A 23,765-nucleotide genomic window follows, 5' to 3' on the forward strand; every position below is an offset into this window, starting at 1 on the left:
CCCATTCTACATTTACCCTAACTACTGCAAATCATCTACAAGTCAGGAAAACCCAATATTTGCTCCCTACCCCAAACCACACTTACTCCCACATCCAGACCATAACATTGCTTTATAACCTTTAAGATCTGATGATATTAACCACAAAGGGCAACTCATCTAACTTTGACACTGGTGATATGAGAGGCAGAGCTACAGAGCTAAGGCAATAGCAAGAAGCAAAAGCTTAAGAAGTAAAAATTTAAGAACAAATTCTGAATCCTTGATTCCAAAGGACTTCTACATATCAAACAACACTGGGGAAAAAATTAACAAGTCATGTGCTTCTGGCATATCAGGTATTACTTAGCAATCAGTCTTATTCCCGTACTTTTCCTCCTTCTCAAAAGTGAGTAATCAGAATTTCAGTATTAACACGTAAATTCCTGGAAATTTCTCTCTCACATAAAAGTCCCAGGCTGAATGCGTATTCCATTGTGTCAAAACCCCAGGCTGCTCCATACATTCTATTTTCTGTAAAGCTAAAGGGCAGATATCATCTACTAACTCCAAAGTAGATTTCAAGGCTGCCAAAAGCAGGTGAAATCAAGTAGAAGCCAATGAGAGGATGTGAAGAAAAGAAACACACACACAGTGGCATTTCTCAGAAAACACAAGCAAAGATACATTTCTCAGAGCTGAGGGCTACGACGTGAAGTTCAAAATTTATCACTGAGGTAAACAAAAGGTGAATCTTTTGTTTGTAATAAGAGAGGATTTGGGACGGGAGGCAGAACTACGTAAAGAATCAATGAGATGAATGAGCCATATTTAAAGAAAGAGTTGATTTCTTGGTACTGGAGAGGAAGAAAACTATGTGTTGTGAAAACAACTAGCCTGGATGATCACCCTAGCCCCTCTCTGCCAAGTCAGCCCCCAACCTCACACCTCAACTTTATGCAAATAGCTGGCTCAGAAAATCCAGTGCTGTTCAAATACAAGTAACAAAAAAGCAATCATGTGCACACCACAGATACATCAATTTAAAAATCGGGGAAAAAATAATGAAGATGGCAGAAAAACTCACTAACGAAGTCACAGAAAAAAAATGTTGCCACTGGATCATAAGAACTTACTGGCGAAATATCCTGCAATAAATTTTAAAAACCAAATGAAGCAATTTCTCTGTGAAGCAAAATTACAAAGCAGAAATAGAAAGTAGACGGCAAGAAAACAGAAGGAACAGAAATGTGAGCTCACAGAACTCAGAAAAGGTGGGGAAAACAAAGTAATCAAAGACGGAAATGGAATGTGAGCAGGGAAGAAGAGATTGCAGAAAACAGTAAGGGACAGAGAAGGTAGCAATGAGAAAAGCATTCAAAATGAAGTGGAAATAAAGAATTTTAAAACATTACACAGAAAGCTGACAAGTAGAGAAGTCAGACAAAGAAGAGCCTACTCATGTATAACTGGAATCCCTACAGAATGAAACAGAATAGAATGATGGATCCGAGCAAATCCTTAACGATATAACTCAAGAAAGCTTTTCTAAAGCCAAAGCAGAGTCAAATCTGATCAGCATAAGACTATCTCTCTCTCTCTCTCTCTCTCTCTCACACACACACACACACACACACACACACACACACACACACACCCCAGGGTGAACAGGCCTCAGACAGTTAGTAAACTTTATCCTAGGACCCAACACAGCTTTTGGCATGTGGCAAACACTTCATAAATATTCACTGAGAGACTAACCAAACAGCTTTTTTTCCCACAAATTCCTCTGTTCCTGGGATGTGATATGGTAAGAAATTATTTCTAAAAGCAATACGGAAAAACTCCAAGATCCTTAAAACATTGTTTCACATATTTTTCTTTACGAAGGCAGAAAAGATTAAATACACATTTTAGAAACATTTTCAGAAAGGACTGGTATAAAAGTCTTTTCTGATAAACGATACATTCACTATAAATTCTAGAGACGTTTTGTATCATATGCATTGAGTTCCAGCAAAATTTCATTATGTGTTTCCATAGCCATTTTTCACAGAGAAACAACAAAGGATAAAATCAGAAAGTTGGTTTTTTTGTTTTTTTTTTACTTACTTTGGATGTTCAAACTTGTCTATCAGTTCAACTTTTTCCACCAGGTCTCCTCCAATTGTTCGTACTAAGTCATAGAAATCGTTTTCTGTATAATTCTCAGAGGGTAACCAGAATGAGATGTCATTTATCACAGCAGGATATTTGCTAAGAGGCTAACAAAACAAGAGAAGAAAAGAGATTGATTTGTTAGTTGGATGAGAATGTTTAAATTTTTCATGGAAAGTTACACTTGGCTAATTAGAAAATGCTGGTAAAGCATTATTTCAGCACTTGGATTTTCAGGGACAGAGTGAAGAGAAAGATAAAGCCAATGTTCAAAATTAGCAAATTCCATTATGAATGTTATGGATTCTTATCACATTCATTTGTAACATTATCATATATTATATTTATATAACCATTAATGTTCAATTTAGTATAAAGCAATTTGAATATATCATATTTCAGGGCTTTTTTTTCCCATTTGAATACTAGAGTAGAAAAGTTCACATTTAATTAACAAGTGATTCATTAATTTCCTGTGATATTTCAGGAAATCATTTTAATAGAGAAATAAGTAAAGGCTTGTCAAAATTGATATTTCAATTAGTAATGTCATTATTTGTTAGTATTTCTAGTTATTAAAATAAAAGACTGGGATGATAAGTAGTCATTTGGGGAGTTATTTTTCAAATTATGATTCCAAGAATAAACACAAATGTAGTCATTTCCCCCATTTTATCCCATTTTTTTCCAGTTTATTTGAGCTCATTATTATACTGGACAGGTGTTTAAAATTAGATGCTTTTATGAGTCACTGCATTTGTTTATGTGGCATATATATATATATATATATATATACATATATATATATATATATATATATATAATTATATATATACATATGTATAATTATATGTATATAATCAGTGTGGGTCCCACATATATATGTGGGTCTATAAGTTACTGCCACGATAAAAAATGTTTTGTTATAAAACTATGAAGTCCTAAGGGAATATGTGCTAAAGTATAAATCTGTTAGAAGAGCAAGTTTATACACTGGTTTACAGCAAGCCTGATATCACTATAAACCCTTTAGTGAATCACTGATCAGGAAAAGTATAACTTTTTAAATGGCAAGACCTCTGAAGAATCAAATACTCAAACGAAAAATGATTATACAACTTGAAATATCAATAAAGTTGTCAGACAAATGCATCAGTTCAGAACACACACATTTCAAATGAACGTTATACAGCTACCATCAAGGTGCTTTTGACAAAATAGCAAGGCTCCTGAAAAACATCCTTGGTTTTCTCTCCTATAATAAAGTCAGGATCCTGTGATAAATCATCCCTGGGTTAATGTAACAACACAACAGGAGTTTGGTGGTTACACAAGTTGCTCTTCCTTTGGACAACATCCTCCTGCCACTTTAGGAACACGAAAGTTTAGGGAGATTAGATAAAAGGCTGGGATTGACAGGAATTAGCACAAAATGTCCTCTTCAGCTGATCTGAGCTGAGATACCATTGAGCCCTGATGACAGAAATGGGAGGTGTCCAACTGAGCATTAGTGTCAGCAACCCAGTGACAACAAGAAACATGATAGTAACATAATAATGCTGTCAGCCAGGATATAGGCCCCCAAAACATTAAAAAAATATATCTTACAGTAAATTACACTTTTAAAAATTAGGGAGAAAAGCCCAGACTGTTATACTGCAAACTAGTTTAAGCTAACAAATTATATATGACAAGTTTAAAGTAATGGTTTATCTAAAGGAAGCATTCACTATATTAATTGGTATATGTCAGATGTGGGATACCTACTAATGACTTATGCTTTTTTGAGGGGGAAAATAAAATTCTGTTTTGAAAATAAGATTATGGATCTATGGTCACTGGAATGTAGGCTTTCTGATCCTGAGTCAGAGGTGGTGTTAAAAACTAACCAGGGGCTTCCCACTGCTCTTAGGGTAAAGTCCCCAATTCTTGAAAAGTTCTAGTTCTTTCTGTTGTTCTCCAGGCTCTCACACCAGCCTGGTTATTCAGTTTCTTGAACACACTAAGTTACTTCCTCCATATACTGTTTCCTGCCCTCCCTACCCTATTTCTGATCCTGCATTACCACATTCAATTCTAACCCTCGCAGACTCCATTAGTCCTTTGTCATGGCAGCCTATATTACAATTTTTGAGGGTGGGGTGTGTATCTTTTTATACCTCCAAATCTCTATTACCTTGCATAGTCCCCATGACATTGTAGGTATTCATTAACAGCAGATTACAACACTACCTAGTGTGAGCAATGGCTACATTACAGTGAATCGATTAGATGTTCTTTCTTCTGTAGCCAGACCAGCTAATGGGTGCATAAGGTCAATAAAGCATAGAGACTTGCCTCTATCCCTGGCTATGCTGCCATGAAGAGATAGTGATCATGTGGGATGACACAGAAGAGGTGGACAGGCAAAGTGATTTGGTAAGGACTTGATAATCCACAATCACAGAACCAGATAATTTTAGAATTGGAAAAAACCTGTTAACCTAAATAAAGAGGTAGATTGAGGCAAGCTTGAATGACCAGAAACTGAGTTTATTCGGGAATAGCAGAGTAATTGCAATTCAGAAAATGCATGTTGCAGGTGAGTCCACTGAGAGCTTGGGGCAGGCTATATCAACAGGGAGGAGTATGCAGAGAAGGCAGTCCAGCCAGAGTCTAAGCAGTAAGTACCCTGGCAGGAGGATGACAAAAGATCTAAATATATATAAAGAACTCATATAACTCAATATTGCAAAACCAAATAATCCAATTAAAAAATGAGCAGAAGACGTGAACAGACATTTCTCCAAAGAAGACATACAAATTGCTAACAGACACGTGAAGATACTCAACATCACTCATCATCAGAGAAAATGAAAATCAAAACCACAATGAGATATCACCTCATACCTGTGAGAATGGCTAAAATAAAAAATACAAGAAACAAGTGGTGGCGAAGATGTGGAGAAAAAGGAACCCTCGTGCACTGTTGGTGGGAATGCAAACTGGTGAAGCCACTGTGGAAAAGAGTATGGAGGTTTCTCAAAAAATTAAAAATAGAATTACCATATGATCCAATAATTCCACTACCAGCTATTTACCCAAAGATTATGAAAACACTAATTCAAAAATATATGTGCACCCCTGTGTTTATTGCAGCATTATTCACAATAGCCAAAACAGGGTCCATCAATTGATGAATGGACAAAGATGATGCTGTATATATACACAATGGAGTATTATTCAGCCATGTAAAATGATGAGATCTTGCCATTTGTAAATGCATGAATGGATCTAGAGAATATAATGCTAAGTGAAATAAGTCAAAGAAAGGTAAATACCATATGATTTCACTCATATGTGTAATTTAAGAGACAATAAGAAAAAAACCAGACTATTAACTATGGAGAACAAACTCACGGTTACCAGAGGGGAGGTGGGTTGGAGGATGGATGAAAAAGGTGATGGGGATTAAGAGGACACCTTGATGGATTCAGATGGGGCACCTAGGTGGCTCAGTCCATTGAGCATCGGACTCTTGATTTTGGCTCAGGTCATGATCTCATGGTTCCTAAGATGGAGCCTGCTTGGGATTCTTTCTCTCCCTCTCTCTCTGCCCCTCCCCTGCTCACTCTCTCTCTAAAAATAAATAAACTAAAAAAAAAAAAAAAGAGGACACTTATGAGCACTGAGTAATGTATACAATTGTTGAATCCCTATGTTGTACATCTGAAACTAATGTAACATTAAAAAAAAATTAACGTTTATTTATTTTTGAGAGAGCGAGAGCAGGAACCAAAAAGGGGCAAAGAAAGGGGCAGAGAGAGAGGGAGACACAGAATCCCAAGCAGGCTCCAGGCTCTGAGCTGTCAGCACAGAGCCTGATGCGGGGCTCGAATCCATGAATGGTGAGATCATGACCTGAGCCAAAGTCGGATGCTTAACTGACTGAGCCACCCAGGCACCCCTAAAACTAATGTAACATTGTATTTAACTGTACCGGAATTAAAATAAAATTTTAAAAAAGAGGCCATGTCTCTGTCCTGCTCTGTCCCTAGGATCAAAGCTTCACTTAAGCCAGAGGTCATGGTGGCAGCAATTTGTAGCAGTAATTATTGCCTCCTTTCTAGAGTTTACAGAGCACAACCACCACCTGGCCCTATTTCTAAGAGTTTCGTGGTTCCTGTACTTGTACTTGAGTGAACACTTTGGCACAGTGCATGATTCAGAGCTCTTTTAGTTCCAACATTCTGCCAGAGCCAAACCTCTGGTTTCCCTTCCCTGCTTATGAACCCAGAATGCACAGTGTCTTCATTCCCGCTCTCAACTTCGTGTTGGTCTTGTCCACAGATATAGATCTTTTGTAGGGGGAAAAGCGAAGGCATGGTTCTGTCTTTTTCATGTTCTCTTTTTAGACTGTTATCTCTCACTGCTGTGTGTGTGAAGCAGGTAGAGAGAGGCCTACAGAGCAACATTGACTTGACTCTGTATCTCCTTACACAACGGTTCTTAACTTTGTCTGGGAGAGGACAGAGACCTCCCTGACAACATGAAGCTTCAAATCCTTGTTCTAGAACATATTTTCACAAACACAGATTTCTACATGGGACTTCTGGGTTCACAAACCCAGTAAAAGTCATTCAAAGGGTCAGATAAGGACCCGTACTCAAAACCGTGTCATGAGTTCAAATACAGACAACTGAAACTACTGTGTGAAGGGAATTAAAAAATACCAAAATTGTTCTTACTACCATATGATATATACACATAAGTATGCAGTTTGCATTCATATACATTTAAGGAATGTGTATTTTATGATAATAAAACCATACATGAAGTCATCATTGTCTTATGGTAGCTACTAGAAATGCAGTCACATTTATATAAATAAAAAAGTCTGCTTTTTATGGACTGGACTAAGAAGCTCCTTATTGCAACTCAGGACAGCTCTGAAGGGCCCCCCTCATTCCAGAGCTGCCTATGGGTAGGCAGAGGTCTTTGTGGCAAATGCATCATAGCCTACCTTCTCCCTCTGTCCAGTCCAGCTTCCGTCCCTTCCCGTCCACAGGGGTTGATCCTGACAGAACCTGATAATAAGCTTCCAGCTTGCTAACCTTCATCTTAGAGTCTGCTTTGTGGGGGAACCTGACCTGTGACTCTGAGACATCAGCAAAACCAGCTGACAAAAAATTTAGTGCATTTAGGGGGACGCTAAGCATCAAGGAACATACACTTAGAGTGAGGCACATCTGGATTGGAGTGTGGGCCCCACTGCCAGCTATATGCTAGAGGGAAATGGCTCCACTGTGGTGCCCTGGCAGACTGGCATATATTACACAGGCCCCACAGGGGAAGACCTGAACCACAGCCCCACCTGCATTTGGCAGGCTGCCTTGTGATCCTCATGGACAAGACCGCTAGGAGGCTATCTCCTGCTCACCCTGCTTTCCCCTACGAGGTTGTCATGAGGCAGCTTCTCATCACCTCCTGGGTTCTGAAGAGCTATGAGGCTTCCTACCTTGCTGTCCTCTCAAAAGAATCCCAGGATATAAAACCTCTTGGCTGCCATCTAGAACTGTGTACTTCACAGTCAGGGTATAACTTGTGTTATAATCATCCACTCTGTTAACAGACTGAATTATGTTTGAGTCCTAAAGTCCAATACGTCAGAATGTAACCTTCTTGGGAGAAAGAGCCTTTACAGAGATAATCAAGTTTAAAATGAGGTCATTAGGGTGGGTCCTAATCCAATAAGACTGGTGTCCTAATCTAAAGGGGAATTTTGGGCACAGAGACAGACGCAGGAAAGTCGCCATGTGAGGATGAATCCAGAGATAGGGAGGATGCTTCCACAAGATAAGGAATGCCAAGGACTGCCAGCAAACCACAGAAGCTAGGGGGAGGCTGGAACAGATTCTTCTTCACAGCCCTCAGGAGGAACCAACCCTGTGGGCACCTGAATCTCAGATGTCTAGGCTCTAGGATTGTGACGAAGGAGAAGCTGCCTGGTTTGCAGCACCCTGTTATGGCAGCACTGCGAAACCAATAGAGACCCTTATGTTTCAGTGTCACCCTTTTATGGTGTGTGGGAGGAGGACCACAGGGAGCTGGCAGTCTGCGGCAGAAACAAACTGTCCCAATCCCCAGGTGGCTCCCTGTAGCTTCACCAGCCAAATCAGCAGGCCTTGGCATTTCCTGGTGTGTTCACAGGCCTGAGAAAACTTACATCACAGTTTCTCTGCCTATAACATGGAGACAGCACCTATTTAGCCATCTGTAGTGAAGAGGACACGAAGGAATGTTCATAAAGCATATGCTTAGTCATTTTCAAGCCAAAACATTGACTTGGACAGTTCAACAAATACACAATTTTGACAGTTGCCCATGACACCCGGTTATAAGTTGCCAAAGTGACTGAGGTGTGAACAGTGGTCTGAACAGTGAGATCTGGGTTTACCAATACTAGTCTATCCTAACTGGCCCCTTGCTCCAGACTCACCTCCATATTTAAACTACAAATGTCCCCATGCACCTTCCCTCAAAGGCTCCCTTCTTATCACTCCATGATAAAATCAAAGCACTTTAGACCCTCTGTACCTGTTCATAAATATTCTCAAGGAAGATAATCTTAACCTCCAGTTGGTAACACAAACGAGTACTTTTATTCCAGTTCCCTGTGTTTTGACATCAAAATCTTCCTCTTAAATGTTCTCTTCTTGTGTAAGGATACTAAGGCAGGAGAACAGATCATCGTTCTCCACTATGCATATTTTCTGTACTCGTTGCTCAATTATTACCTCCACCTCTGTCTTCTTTCCTTTAGGCAAAGCTGTTATGTTTTTGTTTTTGTTTTCCTTTTCTGGTCTACTAATTATTTTGATAGTCCCTTTAACAGGGTACTTCTTTGACGAGTTCTCCACAGAGTTCTAAAACTGTCAAGGTGACTTTTAGTCAGCTTTTAACCAAGGCCAAGTTTTGGCAAAGGACTACTTTGCAGCTCTCTTAGGCACTGCTTCTCTTTCTAGTTCAAAACACATGGCCCTTGGTTTATTACTAAAATTATATTATTAATGATTACCATTCGTGGGATGCTGTGTGCCAAAGAATGTGCTCACACGTTCCTTTTTTTTTTTTTTTTAATGTGTATTTATTTATTTATTTATTTATTTTGAGAGAAAGAGACCACAAGTGGGGAGAGGCAGAGAGAGAAAAGGAGAAAGAGGATCTCAAGCAGGCTCAGCACTGTCAGCACAGGCCCGGTGCGGGGCTCAAACTAATGAACTCTGAGATCATGACCTAAGCTGAAATCAAGAGTCGACACTCAACCAACTGACCCACCCAGGTGCCCCTGTGCCAGCACTTTCTGTGCATCAGCTCATTACTGTGCAGCACAATCCCATGAGATGAACATGATTCCTCTTCCCACCGTGCCCATGAAGAAACTGTGGCTTGCAGACCTTAGCTCATTTGCCCAAGGTCAAACAGCCGGGAAGTGGCAGAGCCAAGATCAAATGCAGGGCCAGGTGGTGCTCTTAATACTCATGCTTTAAGGCCTCCCATTTGAAACCAAGGGCTCCCAGAAAATGGCTCAGTTTCTAGTACTGTTTCCAGAAGTAGTCTCTCCAGCCTAATTAATAATTATGTAAATAAGAACAAATCTAACATTTATCCCTATGGTGCCTTCCATGACATTTCCTTTTCGAATGATTCATTGAACTTTTAGATTAATTATCTTGATTTATAAGTATCTCTAGACTGTTTACAGTCTGTGTGATTGTGTTCTTATCTAAATTAACTTAAAAATCAGTCTTACCTATGAAAACAGTGTGCACTATCGATTACCTCGCTTTATATCCCAATGTTTCAGAGCTCCCTTACTTTTAATTCCATCTCTTCATTTTGTAATAAAAAAGCTGTTTATCAAATTGGGCTGGCAGGTTCGGTACTTCACAAATTCAGGTTGTTCTAACTCATGATTCCATGCTGCCTTGGTGTTTACAGATTTCTCACTTTGTTCCAATGTTCTGTTTTTATCCTTACTTAATTTCGCTCAGTGCTGGGAGCATGGCGTGTTGGTCAGAGGTAAGCACGGCTCCTGCTCAGGCAGCTTCTGTTCTGTTACTTCGCCCAGAAACCACAGGAGAACCAGCACATTTGAAGCATTCTTTCAAACTTCCAGTTTCTCATATTTGTGCTTAATTTTTTGACAGAATTCCAGTTCTGGTTGAAGATTCACAGGAAATCAAGAATTTCCATAACGAAATAGTGTGGGACAATCATTTTGGCAGCCTGCTTAATGAATGAACTTTCCAAGTTTCTATGGCATGGTCCCCCCTCAACTATTTACTGAACTCCTTAAGAGCAGAAACAAAATTTCAAATCTTTTTGAATCCTCTCAAATTTACTTCAAAGCTCTAGACCTCTTAGTTATTTAAAACAAATCATATGCATGTGAGAAACAAAGATGTGTTTGCTACTCCAGTTAATGAAGAGGGCGGAAGTGGAGAGTGGTGGCCCTACATTCTCTGTGGGACCCTAGGGATCCACAGCAGGGTGTCAGGGCCCTGCCTGCAATAGTTTCTAACTTAAGAAACAAAAGAAAAAAGTAATCCTCAGAAATCTCTGTTCAAATAAAGTATCATGTGTGCTTCTAGTTAAAGAAGGAATCGCAGAGAGAGTGGGGGCCTGCGGTCCAGACCACCCCTCAGAGCACTGGCAGAGTGCCACGCACAGAATACTAACGTGAAAAATACAAGAGTCTCTTTTGGAGGGTGATGAAAACGTTCTCAAATCGATTGTGCAGAGGGTCGCGCATCTCTGTGAATATACTAAAGACCACAGGATCACGCAATTTCAGTGGGTGAACTGTGCACTTATGTGGCTCAAATCTCAGTTTTAAAAGCAATACATGAATAAGCCTCTTGGTCAAAAAAATAAGGGTTCTGGAAATGGAGAGCTGCAATTTTGTATTTAGTCTCTTTACTTCATCTTCCGAACTTAGCAAAGACTTCATCTCTTATACTCATCGTTTCAGGTTAGATCATTAAACCTTTCTGAAGCCGGCATTACTTCTGCATTCTGTGTTTTCCTCTCCGAGGTAAAATATTTGTAAAAGTTTTGCCCAATTGTTTACATCTCCCATTAACTGTCTGGTCTGGATCTTTACAGCCTTGTACAATCACAATAGTTGAAGTGAGGTCACATTTGCCTTCATGATCATAATTTTTCCCAGTTAATCATGTTCACTGGGAGACAAGTATTTATTTCCCTTATGCCTCAAGGAAGTGAATGGAGGCCCCAATTCATCCCATCTCATTCTCTTGCCTCTCCTGAAAAAATACAAAATAGGAAACTAGGTTTCTTAATCTCCAATCCCAAATTTAACCTCAAAATGGTACATGCTAAGAGCAGGAACTCTGTGAGGGGATCACAGTTTCTTGTTCATTTTTTGCCTCAGTCTATGCAATGTTGCTCCCATTCTGTTAGGGACTACACATGCCAGGAGGTAAAACCCAGGGCCAGCTAGAAAACATAACTTGAACTTGCCTGAGTTTATACAGGGCTGGCCTTCTGACTATTCCAGGGTTCAGAGGAAAATAGGCAAAACAAAATTTAACCTCAAGAACTTAAGACATCGAATTTCAATGGCTTGTTCAAAACTGGAGTAAAGATCAAACTTCAGACTCTCACAGACAAAAAAGGTATTTTATAGAGCAGACTCTCTTGGATTTGACCTTCTGCCTTTGTTTCTCACTCCACATTCTTCCCCCCACACTACTGTCTGCTGGTCCTTTTAGGCCAGATCCTTTTAGGTGTCTTAGGCCATCAAGCTCCCTTGATACTACATATTTTAATACTTCTTCCTGACTCCCATAAAGCCAAAGAATTAACACCAGTAAGCAGATACTCATCCTGTGTCTAACATTCTGTTCTTCATCCCTTTCGGTAAAAGAAAAGTCTGGGGGAGGCGGGTTAGGCTAATTACTTCCAAGAAACAGTTACTGATTTGTTTTTCCTAGAATATAATCTAATACCAACTCTCAGCCATAGCATAGCAATGGATAGGGGAATAAAAAGTTGTGGCCATCTAAATTTTTAGAAGAAAACATCATAGCTGCTCCAGGCAAGGAGAGGGGACACAGGAGATGGAACGCGAGGAAAACATGAGGTACAAGGTACTGGTGATATTCACCACGGTGGGGTGGTGGCTTCACAGGTATCCACTGTATTAGTATACTTCACAACTTAAACATATCATTTTTCAAGTATCAAATATTAGATTAAAGAAATTAAAGGGCTAAAAGGGTATAAATGCTTAGTCATACCTGGAGAGATTGCATAATGGAGGGGAACACTGGCCACAGATTATGCATTCCCATGTTAAAAAGAAATCGTTTTTTCCCATATTTAAAAATAAAATTCCAGCTGTTACTATTGGATTCTATTTCAACAAAGAAAACAATGAGTTCGGCTTCTGCACATTAGGGACAGACGTGAAGCATTATTTTCTTCTGCACCAAATCCAAACCAGTCTAACAAAACCTACAACAAAAAGTTCACAGAGGGCAGATGTGACACCTTAGCTGAAAGTAAAGGGAATGTGAATGTGGGGTTCCAATCGAGAGACCTCCACTCAGGTGATAGCAGAAGAATTTACGCATCACTGGAGACAGAGAACGAGAGAAATTCACCAGGCACCTACTATGTGACTGCTCAGACACTGTCCCTGCCACCGAGGAGCTCACAGACTAGAGAAGAAAACCATAAGAAGCGGTGTGCACAAAATGTGGTTTGTGCACTGGAGCGGAGGGAAGACTCCCTTGTGGTGCAGAAGGAGACTCAGGCATCTTTGTAAATCCGGCTAAAAGCCTGAATGGGGACCCTTACATTACCTCCCCCACTCCTCAGAGAAAAATGCCTCTTCCATTCATTAAAGAAAAGTTAAGTTCATTAAAGTAACTAAACCATGGGGGCACCTGGGTGGCTCAGTCCTTTAAGCCTCTGACTTCAGCTCAGGTCACGATCTTACAGTTCATGAGTTTGAGCCCCACGTTGGGCTCTGTGCTGGCAGCTCAGAGCTTGGAGCCTGCTTCAAATTCTGTCTCTCTCTGTGTCCCTCCCTTCCTGGTACTCTGTTTCTCTCTGTCTCACAAATAAACATACATTGTAATTAAAAATAGAAAGTAAAAAATAAAAAAAGGGGTGCCTGGGTGGCTCAGTTGGTTGAGCGTGTGACTTTGGCTCAGGTCATGATCTCGCGGTCCATGAGCTCGAGCCCCACGTCAGGCTCTGTGCTGACAGCTCAGAGCCTGGAGCCTGCTTCAGAATCTGTGTCTCCCTCTCTCTGCCCTTCCCCCACTCACACTCTGCCCCCCCCTCTCTCTCTCTCAAAGACAAATAAACATTAAAAAAATTTTTTTAAATAAAATAAAATAAAATAAAATAAAATAAAATAAAATAAAATACTAAAACATGGAGTGTATATGAAGAAGTTTGGGGCCATTTGTCACATCAAAATCCAAACTTGACAGGGAGACAAAGGTGACAAATGACTACTTTCTGGAGCAGATGCAGCCATAATAGGACATCCTCTGCACAGAGGTGGTAGTTTCAGACTGTGCTCCTCTCTGACTGTGAATAAGCTGCCAAGCTCTCTGGGCCCAGATTTCCTCATCTGAAAAAGAAAGAACTTAGCACCTCATACACTGTTGTCTATTAAAACTGTCGCATGTGATGCCACAGGAGGCACCCTGAAGAACCTGGGCCATTGTCAAGTGCGTCCGAGAAATGCTGGGTTTCACCACGTTCTGCAGGGAAACCTGCCCTTCCTCCTCGTCAGAGGGCTAGATCTTCCTAAATTGTAAACTAAATGGACCAAGTGCAACCCAAATTTTTGATGCCACTGATCATGCGAGCCACACCCCTGGCCAGAAAAGTGGCAGCGGCATTTGCCAAAAACATCTGTGTCCTGACTTCTAGGATGGCTCTGTGTCATCTCCACTCGAATCACAACTCCTCGAAGTGACCCTGGGTTTCTTGCCACTTTAAACAAACTTTTAGAGCTGGAAAAATAAGCTTTTCAGACTTCTATCAAATAAACCTTATGCCATGTTGCTGAGGCTACAAGCAAGCAAAACTGTCACTGCTTTTTCTCCAAAAAAATCATATCTGCTGATTACCTGTATGGGACATGAGGTTTTTCATTCTCCTGTACCCACCCTCACAGCGGGTTAAGGCACAGAGTGCGGTCCGGGTTGTGCAGATGGGGAAATGGAAGAGCAGAGGCTGTAGCACTCAAGGGTGCACACGGGTAATGAGGGAGTGGAGACTGGGTCCTGAGGGAGTGGAGGGGGGGTCCTGAGGGAGTGGAGGGGGGGTCCTGAGGGAGTGGAGGGGGGAGTCCTGAGGTAGTGGAGGGGGGGGTCCTGAGGGAGTGGAGAGGGGGGGTCCTGAGGGAGTGGAGGGGGGGGTCCTGAGGGAGTGGAGACTGGGTCCTGAGGGAGTGGAGGGGGGGGTCCTGAGGGAGTGGAGAGGGGGGAGTCCTGAGGGAGTGGAGAGGGGGGGTCCTGAGGGAATGGAGGGGGGGGTCCTGAGGGAGTGGAGAGGGGGTCCTGAGGGAGTGGAGAGGGGGTCCTGAGGGAGTAGAGAGAGGGTCCTGAGGGAGTCGAGGGGGGATGTCTCAACATAGCTGCAGGTAGCTCCCAAGTCTCCTATTCATCCAGGAAATCACAGCACAGCCAGGGAAGGGCCCTCCTCCTGAAGGCCACCGGGCATATGGAGGACAAAGGTCATGCTGCCCCTTGCCTTCATCTCTTAGGACTCACCTTGTCCTTTTTGAGCTAGGGCACACCCCTCAGCCTCAGCAGACTCCTTGGTAAAATAGGAATGATATTCTTACCTTGCCGAATTATTATGAAGATTAAATGGGCTAATATATATTAAAAACCCTTATAAATAACAAAACACCATATAAGGTAAGGTATGATTAATTATCCCTTCCTTTGTGTTTTGTAAGCTTTTTTTAAAAAAAATCATCAGACTAATGACACAATAATGGCTGCCATTTAGTACATATACCAGGCACCGTTACCTCACTTCCCCTGCAAATTAAGTGTCTGTGGGACTTTATACCACTGCTGGTACAACCCAGCTACGCCACTTACTAGTTTTTGTAAGGCTGGGCAGTTCCTTTATCTCTCAATTCCCCATGTGCAAGACGAGGACCCGGCCAGGGGCCCCTCAGGGTGCTGTGAGGATTGAAGGCATCAGTATACGTAAAGCGCATAGTAACTACCTAAGTGTTTAGTGCCTCATCTCTCCTTCATTTGTACATGGCCCAACCAGGTTTCAGATCCTGCTGTTTCTACCTCTTTGTGCTGTGGCACTTACCAACGTCTGTAATCTGGGAAGAGTTGACATATCTCTATGGGTTATGTGATTAAAAGTGTCTCAAAGGGCAGGGACCATGTTTTCTCCCTCTTTATGTTAACGTGGTGCCTGGCACACAATGTTAATAACTAACGCATGTGGGATTGAATTAAAAAGCCACAAGGCTCGCTGCCATGATTACTGGTTTGCCAGCCTTGATCTGCCTGTGGTCCCAGGGTAGGTGGTTCCTGGGGTAGGGAAACAGGAAAAGGGGGAGAAGGGCGGTGCAAGAAACGCTGACAGAGGAAAAGGACAAATGCTCGGGAGGTGGAGCTGAGACATCATTTCCCCTCAGGGAAGTGCATCAAAGATCAAGGGACAGATCCCTTTTAGTGGAGGGAAGAGAGGGTTAATAGACTGAAAACAGAAACACGGAGGGCCTTTTCAGACTTTTGTTCTGGAGAGCTAAAGGGTCAAACGTGGAGTGGAGTGGAGAGGAGAAAAGAATGGGATGCTCAAGACTTTTGCATTTTATTAAGGCTTGGAGTGATGAGGGAGGAAGACCCTCTTAGGCTAACGGAGCAGCATACGTTCCTGGGTACCCAGCTCCTGCCTTCCAGCTCTGGACCCACCTCCCTGCTCTGCCCCAAGAGGATGGGCTGGGCTCTGCAAACCGCTTCTCTGGAGGGAGGCTGCAGGAGGGAGGAGGGAGGCAGGAGGAGGGCGTGGTTCCCCCTGCTGGCTTCGTGCTGTCAGCGCCCCAGCAGCACTGCTTGGGCACCACCGTGGCGCCACTTTGACCCTGGCAGCAGCCGCTTTTCTAATGCCTGCAGAGCCAGCTTCATGGGACCCTCCCCAGCTGTGGGTCCCAGTCCCTCCTCTGGACTCAGAGACAGTTGCTCTTCCTCCTCTTCGGAGGCCCGGGTCTCAGCTTTGAAGGATCAAGCTTGTACATCTTATTATTTCCAACTTCTTTTGTTCTCTCAGCCTTAGAGGGGGGAGCTGCTTCCTGCAATTGCTACATCTGTGAAACCTCAGTGTTGTCCGTCTGACTTTTTAGTTACCTCCCTCACAGGTCCATTTCTTTAGATTAAATTCTTTATAATAATAAAAAAAAGTAAATGAACTGGTGTGGTTTCTGTCAACTGCTTACACCCTGACTGATAATACCAAGGAAGAAAGGGAGAAAGAGATTTACCAAGAAACCTGTGGTCCCCAATATCACGTCAGATTCAAATAAACTTAGAAATAAGAGCCGGAATAACCAATTTGCAATGTAAGTCTAAACAAAGAAATGAAAACCAAAGAAGGTACTGAAAGTTGCTCACAGAACAACAAAGCTGCTTCCTCGAGCACCAATCCTCTGTTCATTTAGGGACACGTCAAAGGTACCAACCGTATCTCCTTCTTTTCTAAGAATCGACAAAGACACCCTCTCCAGGTACCACACCCCAGATTGAAGCACTCCATCCCTGCAAAGACAAAAGACACCAGACCTATGATCCTTCACGTTTCTTCTCCTTCCTTTGTCAAATACAACTCAGTGGTGTGAGAAGTGAACCTGGCAAGGTGGGGGTGGGGTGGGGGGCTGGGGAGAAGACATGGAACAAACACCCGGAGGGGTTTAATGACTCCGGGCAGATGGAACAAGGCTGGAGGGACATGCCACTGTGTGTCTGGCTTGTAGCAGTGACTCCTTTCCAGGGTCATCAGCCAGGAGTTTAGCCACAGCTTGTCCAGCCACCTAGTACCCTGAGGGGCCATCAGTAATGGTGTTTCATTCAAAGCCTTTACCGTGCTTTAGTGTTACCCTCACTTGACAATAGGTAATAGGGAGACCGTCTTTGTTCCTATGGAAAGTGTGAAGAACCTGAATTTGACACACCAGATAGGAGGTAATTTCCTCAAGGCAGAGTTTTTCAAGGTTCTGAATTTCTTTATCTGCTTATTTTTTTGAGAGAAAAGCTGAAAAAGGTGAGGGTAAGGGAAGAATACTGGCTCCTCATTTCAGTTGGAGGGTCGTGTTGCCCCTGAAAGATGGTGATAACTATGTAGCTGGGCACAAGGCCCTGTGTTTGGGAGGATGTTAGCAGAAGCCGGGGAGGGCAGGAGGCGTGTCTCCTGCCTAGAGGTGCTATAAGTGGTGAGCCTTCCAAGAGAAACGGCAGAAGAATGAGCTGTAAAACCTTGAACTTCCCTTGAGCTGATACACTTGTTACTTGCTCTCTGTCAGGGGGGATTCTGTCCATGCTGTCTGCCCCCTCCTTACTTGTTCTGTGTGCTGCTAATGAACCAGAACCCTGTCAGTGCTTGGGAAGGCTTTGATTGGCTCACCCTTTCTCTGATTGTGACAAGGAGATAAGGCAGAAAGCAGAGAAGGGAGGAGGGAAAAGGCTGGACAGAGGATCTGGGGGCTGAGGCAGAACAGGGAAGAGCCTGTGATCACTGAAGAGGCTGGGACATGAGCAGTGCTGTGAGCTGGGGCGCAGCACTGGGCCAGTGTCACACAGGGTCCCTCAAGCTGTCTGTCCAGAACCTGCCTTGTCTCCTTTCTGGGCTCCTCCCACTGCAAAGCAGGGAGTGCTGACTGGGAGTGGACAGAAGTGAGGCAAGACACAAAGCAGGATATGTCAACATCAGGGACATTCTTTTTGGCTATTGATTGTGGGTGGTTGAAATATGGGATCCCTTCAGGTGACTGACAAACGCCCTCTCGGTCCTAAAGCAGAGACACTAGATAAATCCAATAAAGAGAGTCTGTGTGGAGGCCGAGTCTATTTTAGGGCTGGCAGGTTGGTGAATTTTCCACTGCTAGATCTCACCACTGTTTTCAACCATTTTAAAAATATTATAAGTAAGAGTAGAGGTTGGATCTCTTAAAGATTTAAGACAATCAAAACAAAATGGCACATTTCAGAAAGGCTAGAAAAGGGACACAAGAACACAAATGTCTACAGAATACACTGTCTGCAAACACTTGGGCACTGATCAACCCACCTTTTGTCAGTCTTTCTTTTTTTTTCTTCATTCATTCATTCAACAAATATTTCATGAATATTATGTGTAAGAAACATGAAAGGCACACAACAGACATTAAGATGGGGAACATATTCTTTTTCCCAGGAAATTTGCAAGCTGATAGGCGTGGTCAGTATGGGTTACTATAAATATTTAACTTAAATCTCAGGGAAGTGAGTTTCAGGAATGAGGTACCAACACATAGGAATCCAATGAGCCATCACTGTCAGCTGGGATGTTCTTGAAGGGAGGGGCTATCTGAGCCTGAGGACTGGAAAGTGGTATGTGTGGGAGAGAGCAAGGGATCTTCAGGGTACAAGAAAAATGTCTTCAGCAAAGATATTTTACCAGCAACATCCAGGAGATAATATCTGAGGTTCTTTTGAGTTCCAAAGGCTGAAAAATAGATGAACTACATTTGGTACGTTGAACCTGAAACTCAATCAGGATAGCCATGTGGACAGGGCTAGTGGGCAAGTGGCCTGCCTGTCAAGAGGAAGAGTAGAAGCTTCACGAGAGCAGAAGGCAAGTCTCATGTTTTTGTGATCCTCCCCCCTAGTTTCTAACAGAGTAGTTGCTCAGAGAAGTTGATGTGACTTGTAGACATAACGTACGATTTCTTGTCATATTCAACCACTCTCTAATGCCAAGAAATTGACTGCTTAGTCTAGGGTCACTCAGTCCCTGGGCTTAACTCCTTCCTATTATGATAGGAAAAGACAGGATTCAGTAGGCAGAGAGGGAAAGATTAGGACCTGAGGTCCCTGGGTGGGGAAAAACACACATTTTGGAACAATGTTGACAGTGCCTGACCATAGCAAACCTCCTCTGGCCCAGGAATTTGACAAAAGACCTGACTAAATATAATTAGACCATAAAACCTATGACCCACAGGAACGGTATGGCCACAGACTACCCTTCATACAATGGAAACGAGCCAATCAGGAATGGACAACCCAGCACACAGAGCTATCAAGCCAATAAAGGTAGAACCTGAGAAGGAGCAAATGGGAAGGGGGGGGGGTGGACAACCAGAACCTTATAAAACAAGGGCCTTTGCCTATAGTCCTTGGGCATTCACTTTCAAATGTCCCCTCTCTGTAAAGACAGCTCTCCTATATTCTTACTTTCTGATCTTATATACTAATAAACTCTCCCTGCTGCTCATTTTGTGCCCACTTCTTCATTCTTTGAAGTGGTGAGACAACAAACCCTGAGTATTGAGGTAAAAAAAAAAAAGAAGTCCTGCAACACTATTGCTGTTTGACCTTAGGTCTCTCTGTGACTTTTAGATATCTAAATTTCATTTAAGTATGGTATTTCCCTGAAATCTCAGGAAATTAATGTACAGTTTGGTTTGAAAAGATAAGACAGTCAAGTTTTCTTTATCCAAGTTTCAATGGCATTAACACCAGTTATGCCTCATCCATTCCCAAAGTTTCCATAAGCAGAAGTCTGGCTTTACTGTGAAATTATAATGTTCTATTTGTACCTGTTCTCTTAGATCTCTTTATTTTTTTAACATGTGGCTGATTTGGATAATTTAATGAGCCCAGAATACATTTTCGAAGCTGATCTTGATGACTGGTTACTAATTTCTCATGGCTAATCCAATTCCCCAGGAATTTCATTCTATGCCTACAACATGCAAGGCAGTTGTTAAGAAATTTAAAATGAATAAGACATAGATACTCTTCAAAGGAGCTTAAAATTCAGTGCAAGAGAAAGCCCAGAAATGTTCAAAACAGACATTCTAGGCTATGTGAAAAAGTGAAGCAAAATCTACCCACCCCCACCTCAAAAAACGGAAGTGCTGACCAGGTTGGTACAATTTACAAAGCTATACTTCCACAGACTACTATAATCTGATGGAACAGATGCTACATATGTGGGGTTTAGCAGGAAAAGAGGAATGTGAGTGGTGTGTTAGTTCCCTCTCCAGCCTAAATTCCTACCAGCATATTATATGCTGGGAATATCATCTCAGAGGTGGGGATGGAGATGAATGAATACTGGTACTCCAGCCTGTTCCTTATCAACCAATGCACATCCCTGTGCCAGGTGACACCGAGGTACAATTCGTGGCAAGGAATGCCCGGGTGGACACTGGCCATGATCTCTTTACCCGTGGAGCACATGCTCTGGCCCATGTGCCTGAGCCTCTAACTAACAGAATCCACACTTCTGGGGGGCTGGCCTGGCATGGGTCTTTTCCAAGAGCTCCCCAGAGGGCTCCAATGCAGACAGAGTACTGGGAGCCACTGCCATAGTCTCGTTCACTGCTTCTCTCACTCTGCAAAAGGATACTGGTCATACATGAGCCACTCTTCACTATTCCATCTGCCCACACTGAGACCCAAATCAATAGCTCTGTCAACCGTAAACATATGTATTATCCAACATTTGCTGAGCACTTACTATGTGCCAGCACTTGCTAGGTACTGAGCTGAGGACCTTGCATACATTTTGATATTTAATCTTCAAAAACAACCTTGGGAGGTAAGCACTACTGGCTTCCCAGTTTACAGATGGAGAAACTGTAACTTAACAGAAGTTAAGTGACCTGCTCAAAGTCACATATAGCTATTCAGAGTGGAGTCAGACTTGAATCTTATCTGCTTGGCATCAAAGTGTGCGCTTCTAATCACTAAGATATACCCGCTCATTTATATGTATGAGACATTCAGTTTTTAAAATGTGTTCTGCATCTACATACAAAAGACTATTTGATACATATTTCTCCATAAAATAGAGAAAAATAAAATATCTACTTGGAAGTGATTTACTGAAAGGATATATATTCAGCATCTATTTTCATAGAACATTTTGCTGATGATGTGCATCTAACCTTGGTGTCTGGAATCTTAACAGGATACTACTCGTGTTCCCAGAGATGGCAAGTTCCAGTGTGCTTCATCTGACACCTCAGGAGTCACTGCAGTGCGCTGCTGCAGTCCAGCCCATCTGCAGAGGTGACTGAGCAGGCTTGGAAAAATGTTGACGCTGCTGAGCAAAGCTACAGGATTTTCACTGTTTTCAAAATAAAAGATGATCCTTACACTGTTCTAGAGAAGACTCCTGCTAAAGCCAAACTAGTCTTCTGAGTTCATTCCTCTGATCAGCACGTATCGCACTCCTGCCAGATGAACAGTAATCCCACTATTAATAAGAGTCAGTATTTATGGAGCTCTGTGTGCCAGATACTGCCCTAGTGCTTTCCATGAATCGTCACACCAACTCCTCATTATAGATGAGAGGACTGAGGCACAGAGAGGGTAAGAAGTCTGCCCAAGATTATATCTGCTTGGGCATAACTAGTATCTAACTCTGCTCTCTACAGAACTCTCGAACTATAGTTAGCGAGCAGAAGAGCTGGGAACCAGGCATGCTAGCTCCCATTCTTTGGTTCGTTACCACCCGCTTCCTATGTATCAGGCACCGTGACAGGCACAGAAGTTATGATACAGCACTTCTGCAGGTAGAGAAGCACACCAGTGGGAGATAGGATGGTGAGAGCCAGTTTCCCAGGTAAGTGTAAAGGAGTAGCACTTTGAAGACTAACCTCAAACTGTCAAGAGAAATTATCAAGTAAGTTTCAGTCTGATGAGAGTAAGAACTCCTAGAGAATGGTCAGGAGCTGATAAGCCATGCCAAAGGTGTGAATATGGAGGAAGGCAGAGAGTAAGAAGAGGGAATGACCTTAGGACATGGCTCTGACCTGAGGGCCTTTCCAAGCTGCTGAAGGGCTCACCGTGTAGGCAGCTGGGTCTCCCGAGCCTGGCATCCAGTGGGTAATCATGAATGAATGGTGATTACCGGGCAGGGAGAATTCAGAGGAAAGTAGGTCCTATGATGAGGAGAGAATCAGTAGGCAGAACCAAGGAGACCCATTAGTTTAACTGAAAAAAAAAAAAAAAAAAAAAAAAAAAAAAAAAAAGGGTTCTTTTTTCTTAGTAACGAGAAGGACAGATGTCAGGGCAAATCTTAAGGTGGGAAAGATGTCAGGGGAGAAAGAAGGCAGCACCAGCAAGTTTGCTTTTGATGCAGAGGTTGCAAAACTGGGAACTCAAGGACCAAATATATGCTGTTTGTATTTTTTTTTAACATCTATTTATTTTTGAGAGACGGGGTATGAGTGGGGGAAGGCAGAGAAAGAGGGAGACAGAATCCGAAGCAGGCTCCAGGCTCTGAGCTGTCAGCACAGAGCCTGACGTGGGGCTTGAACCCACAAACAGTGAGATCATGATCTGGGCCGAAGTTGGACGCTTAACTGACTGAGCCACCCAGGCACCTCTGTTTGTATTTTTAATCTGAATACTTTGTCTATTTTACAAAATCAGGAAATCCTACATCATCTGGATTTCTCACTTATCTCTTAAAAATGAGAAGATGTGGCAATGCCAGGCTTGAACCTCCCTCCATATGACCACAGCAGCGACCCCCTTTAGAAGAGGTTGTCATTGCCCTGTTGTCCGCAACCACTTCTTTACACGGGGTCCCCTACCTTGCCTATGTCCCCACCGAGCCCCTGTGCACATGTGACTTGCTGACCTGCAGTTTGGATATCAAGAACAGGAGGTGAGAAGACTGCTCTGGGAAGAATTCAGGGCCACACTTCACGGGAAGGGGAGACTTAATCATGCAGAGACCTGGCAGTTGTCTTAATGGGAGAATAAAAGAACAGAGAGGATGACAACTGGCCAGAAAGTCATTTCAGCCGGCACCCCACCACACCATCTCCAAAAGCAGAGTTTTACATGTCTATAGATGTGTTAGTTCATGATTCACATGCAATACCTCATTTAATAGTGTGTATTAAAAACATGTTCTCATTTAACAACCTATGAGATAAATAATATTGCTCCTTTTTAAAAAAATGAGAATATTGAGGCTTTGAGAGTTAAGTAATTAGCTCAAGGTCACATAACTGAGGTTTGAACATGGGCAGTCTGACTCCAAAGCTCAGGAATGTAAAGGAGTCTGGGCATTAGAAGAATGCTAATAGATGTGTTTCTTAAAACGGTTCCATGGTCAAATAAATTTGGGAAATGGTAGCTTCGGGTTTCTTCCTATAAGACTTCTCAGAACCTTTAAAACACTAACAGGCTTTGTGAACCTCCAAGTAAGGGAAGCCATGTCCCCAAGTGTACTTGTGAAACCTTCTTTTGTGAGAAACACAATACAGAGTATGCTGTCGTGGACAGGATATGTTCTGGAGTCACATGAATGAAACCTGATAAAACTGGGTTGAACAGTACAGATTT

The 23,765-nt window shown here is 42.5% G+C and overlaps 1 protein-coding gene across 30 annotated transcripts in view; it reads right to left on the minus strand.

The window, feature by feature from the left end:
- Window positions 1–23,765, minus strand: part of FARS2 (phenylalanyl-tRNA synthetase 2, mitochondrial) — a 538,971-nt gene that overhangs the window by 153,754 nt on the left and 361,452 nt on the right. For 23 of the 30 annotated variants that reach the window (XM_042938006.1, XM_042938012.1, XM_042938015.1 and 20 more), the window contains one exon: window positions 2,092–2,243. In XM_042938006.1, coding sequence (XP_042793940.1) covers window positions 2,092–2,243 — 152 coding nt within the window. Of the gene's footprint in view, window positions 1–1,068; window positions 1,128–2,091; window positions 2,244–16,811; window positions 16,956–22,219; window positions 22,349–22,905; window positions 23,162–23,765 lie in introns of those variants that run through there. The other 7 variants (XR_006202464.1, XR_006202465.1, XM_042938016.1 and 4 more) reach the window with 7 other exon arrangements.

This window comes from Panthera leo, chromosome B2 (genome assembly GCF_018350215.1).
Source record: "Panthera leo isolate Ple1 chromosome B2, P.leo_Ple1_pat1.1, whole genome shotgun sequence".
NCBI classification, from domain to species: domain Eukaryota; kingdom Metazoa; phylum Chordata; class Mammalia; order Carnivora; family Felidae; genus Panthera; species Panthera leo.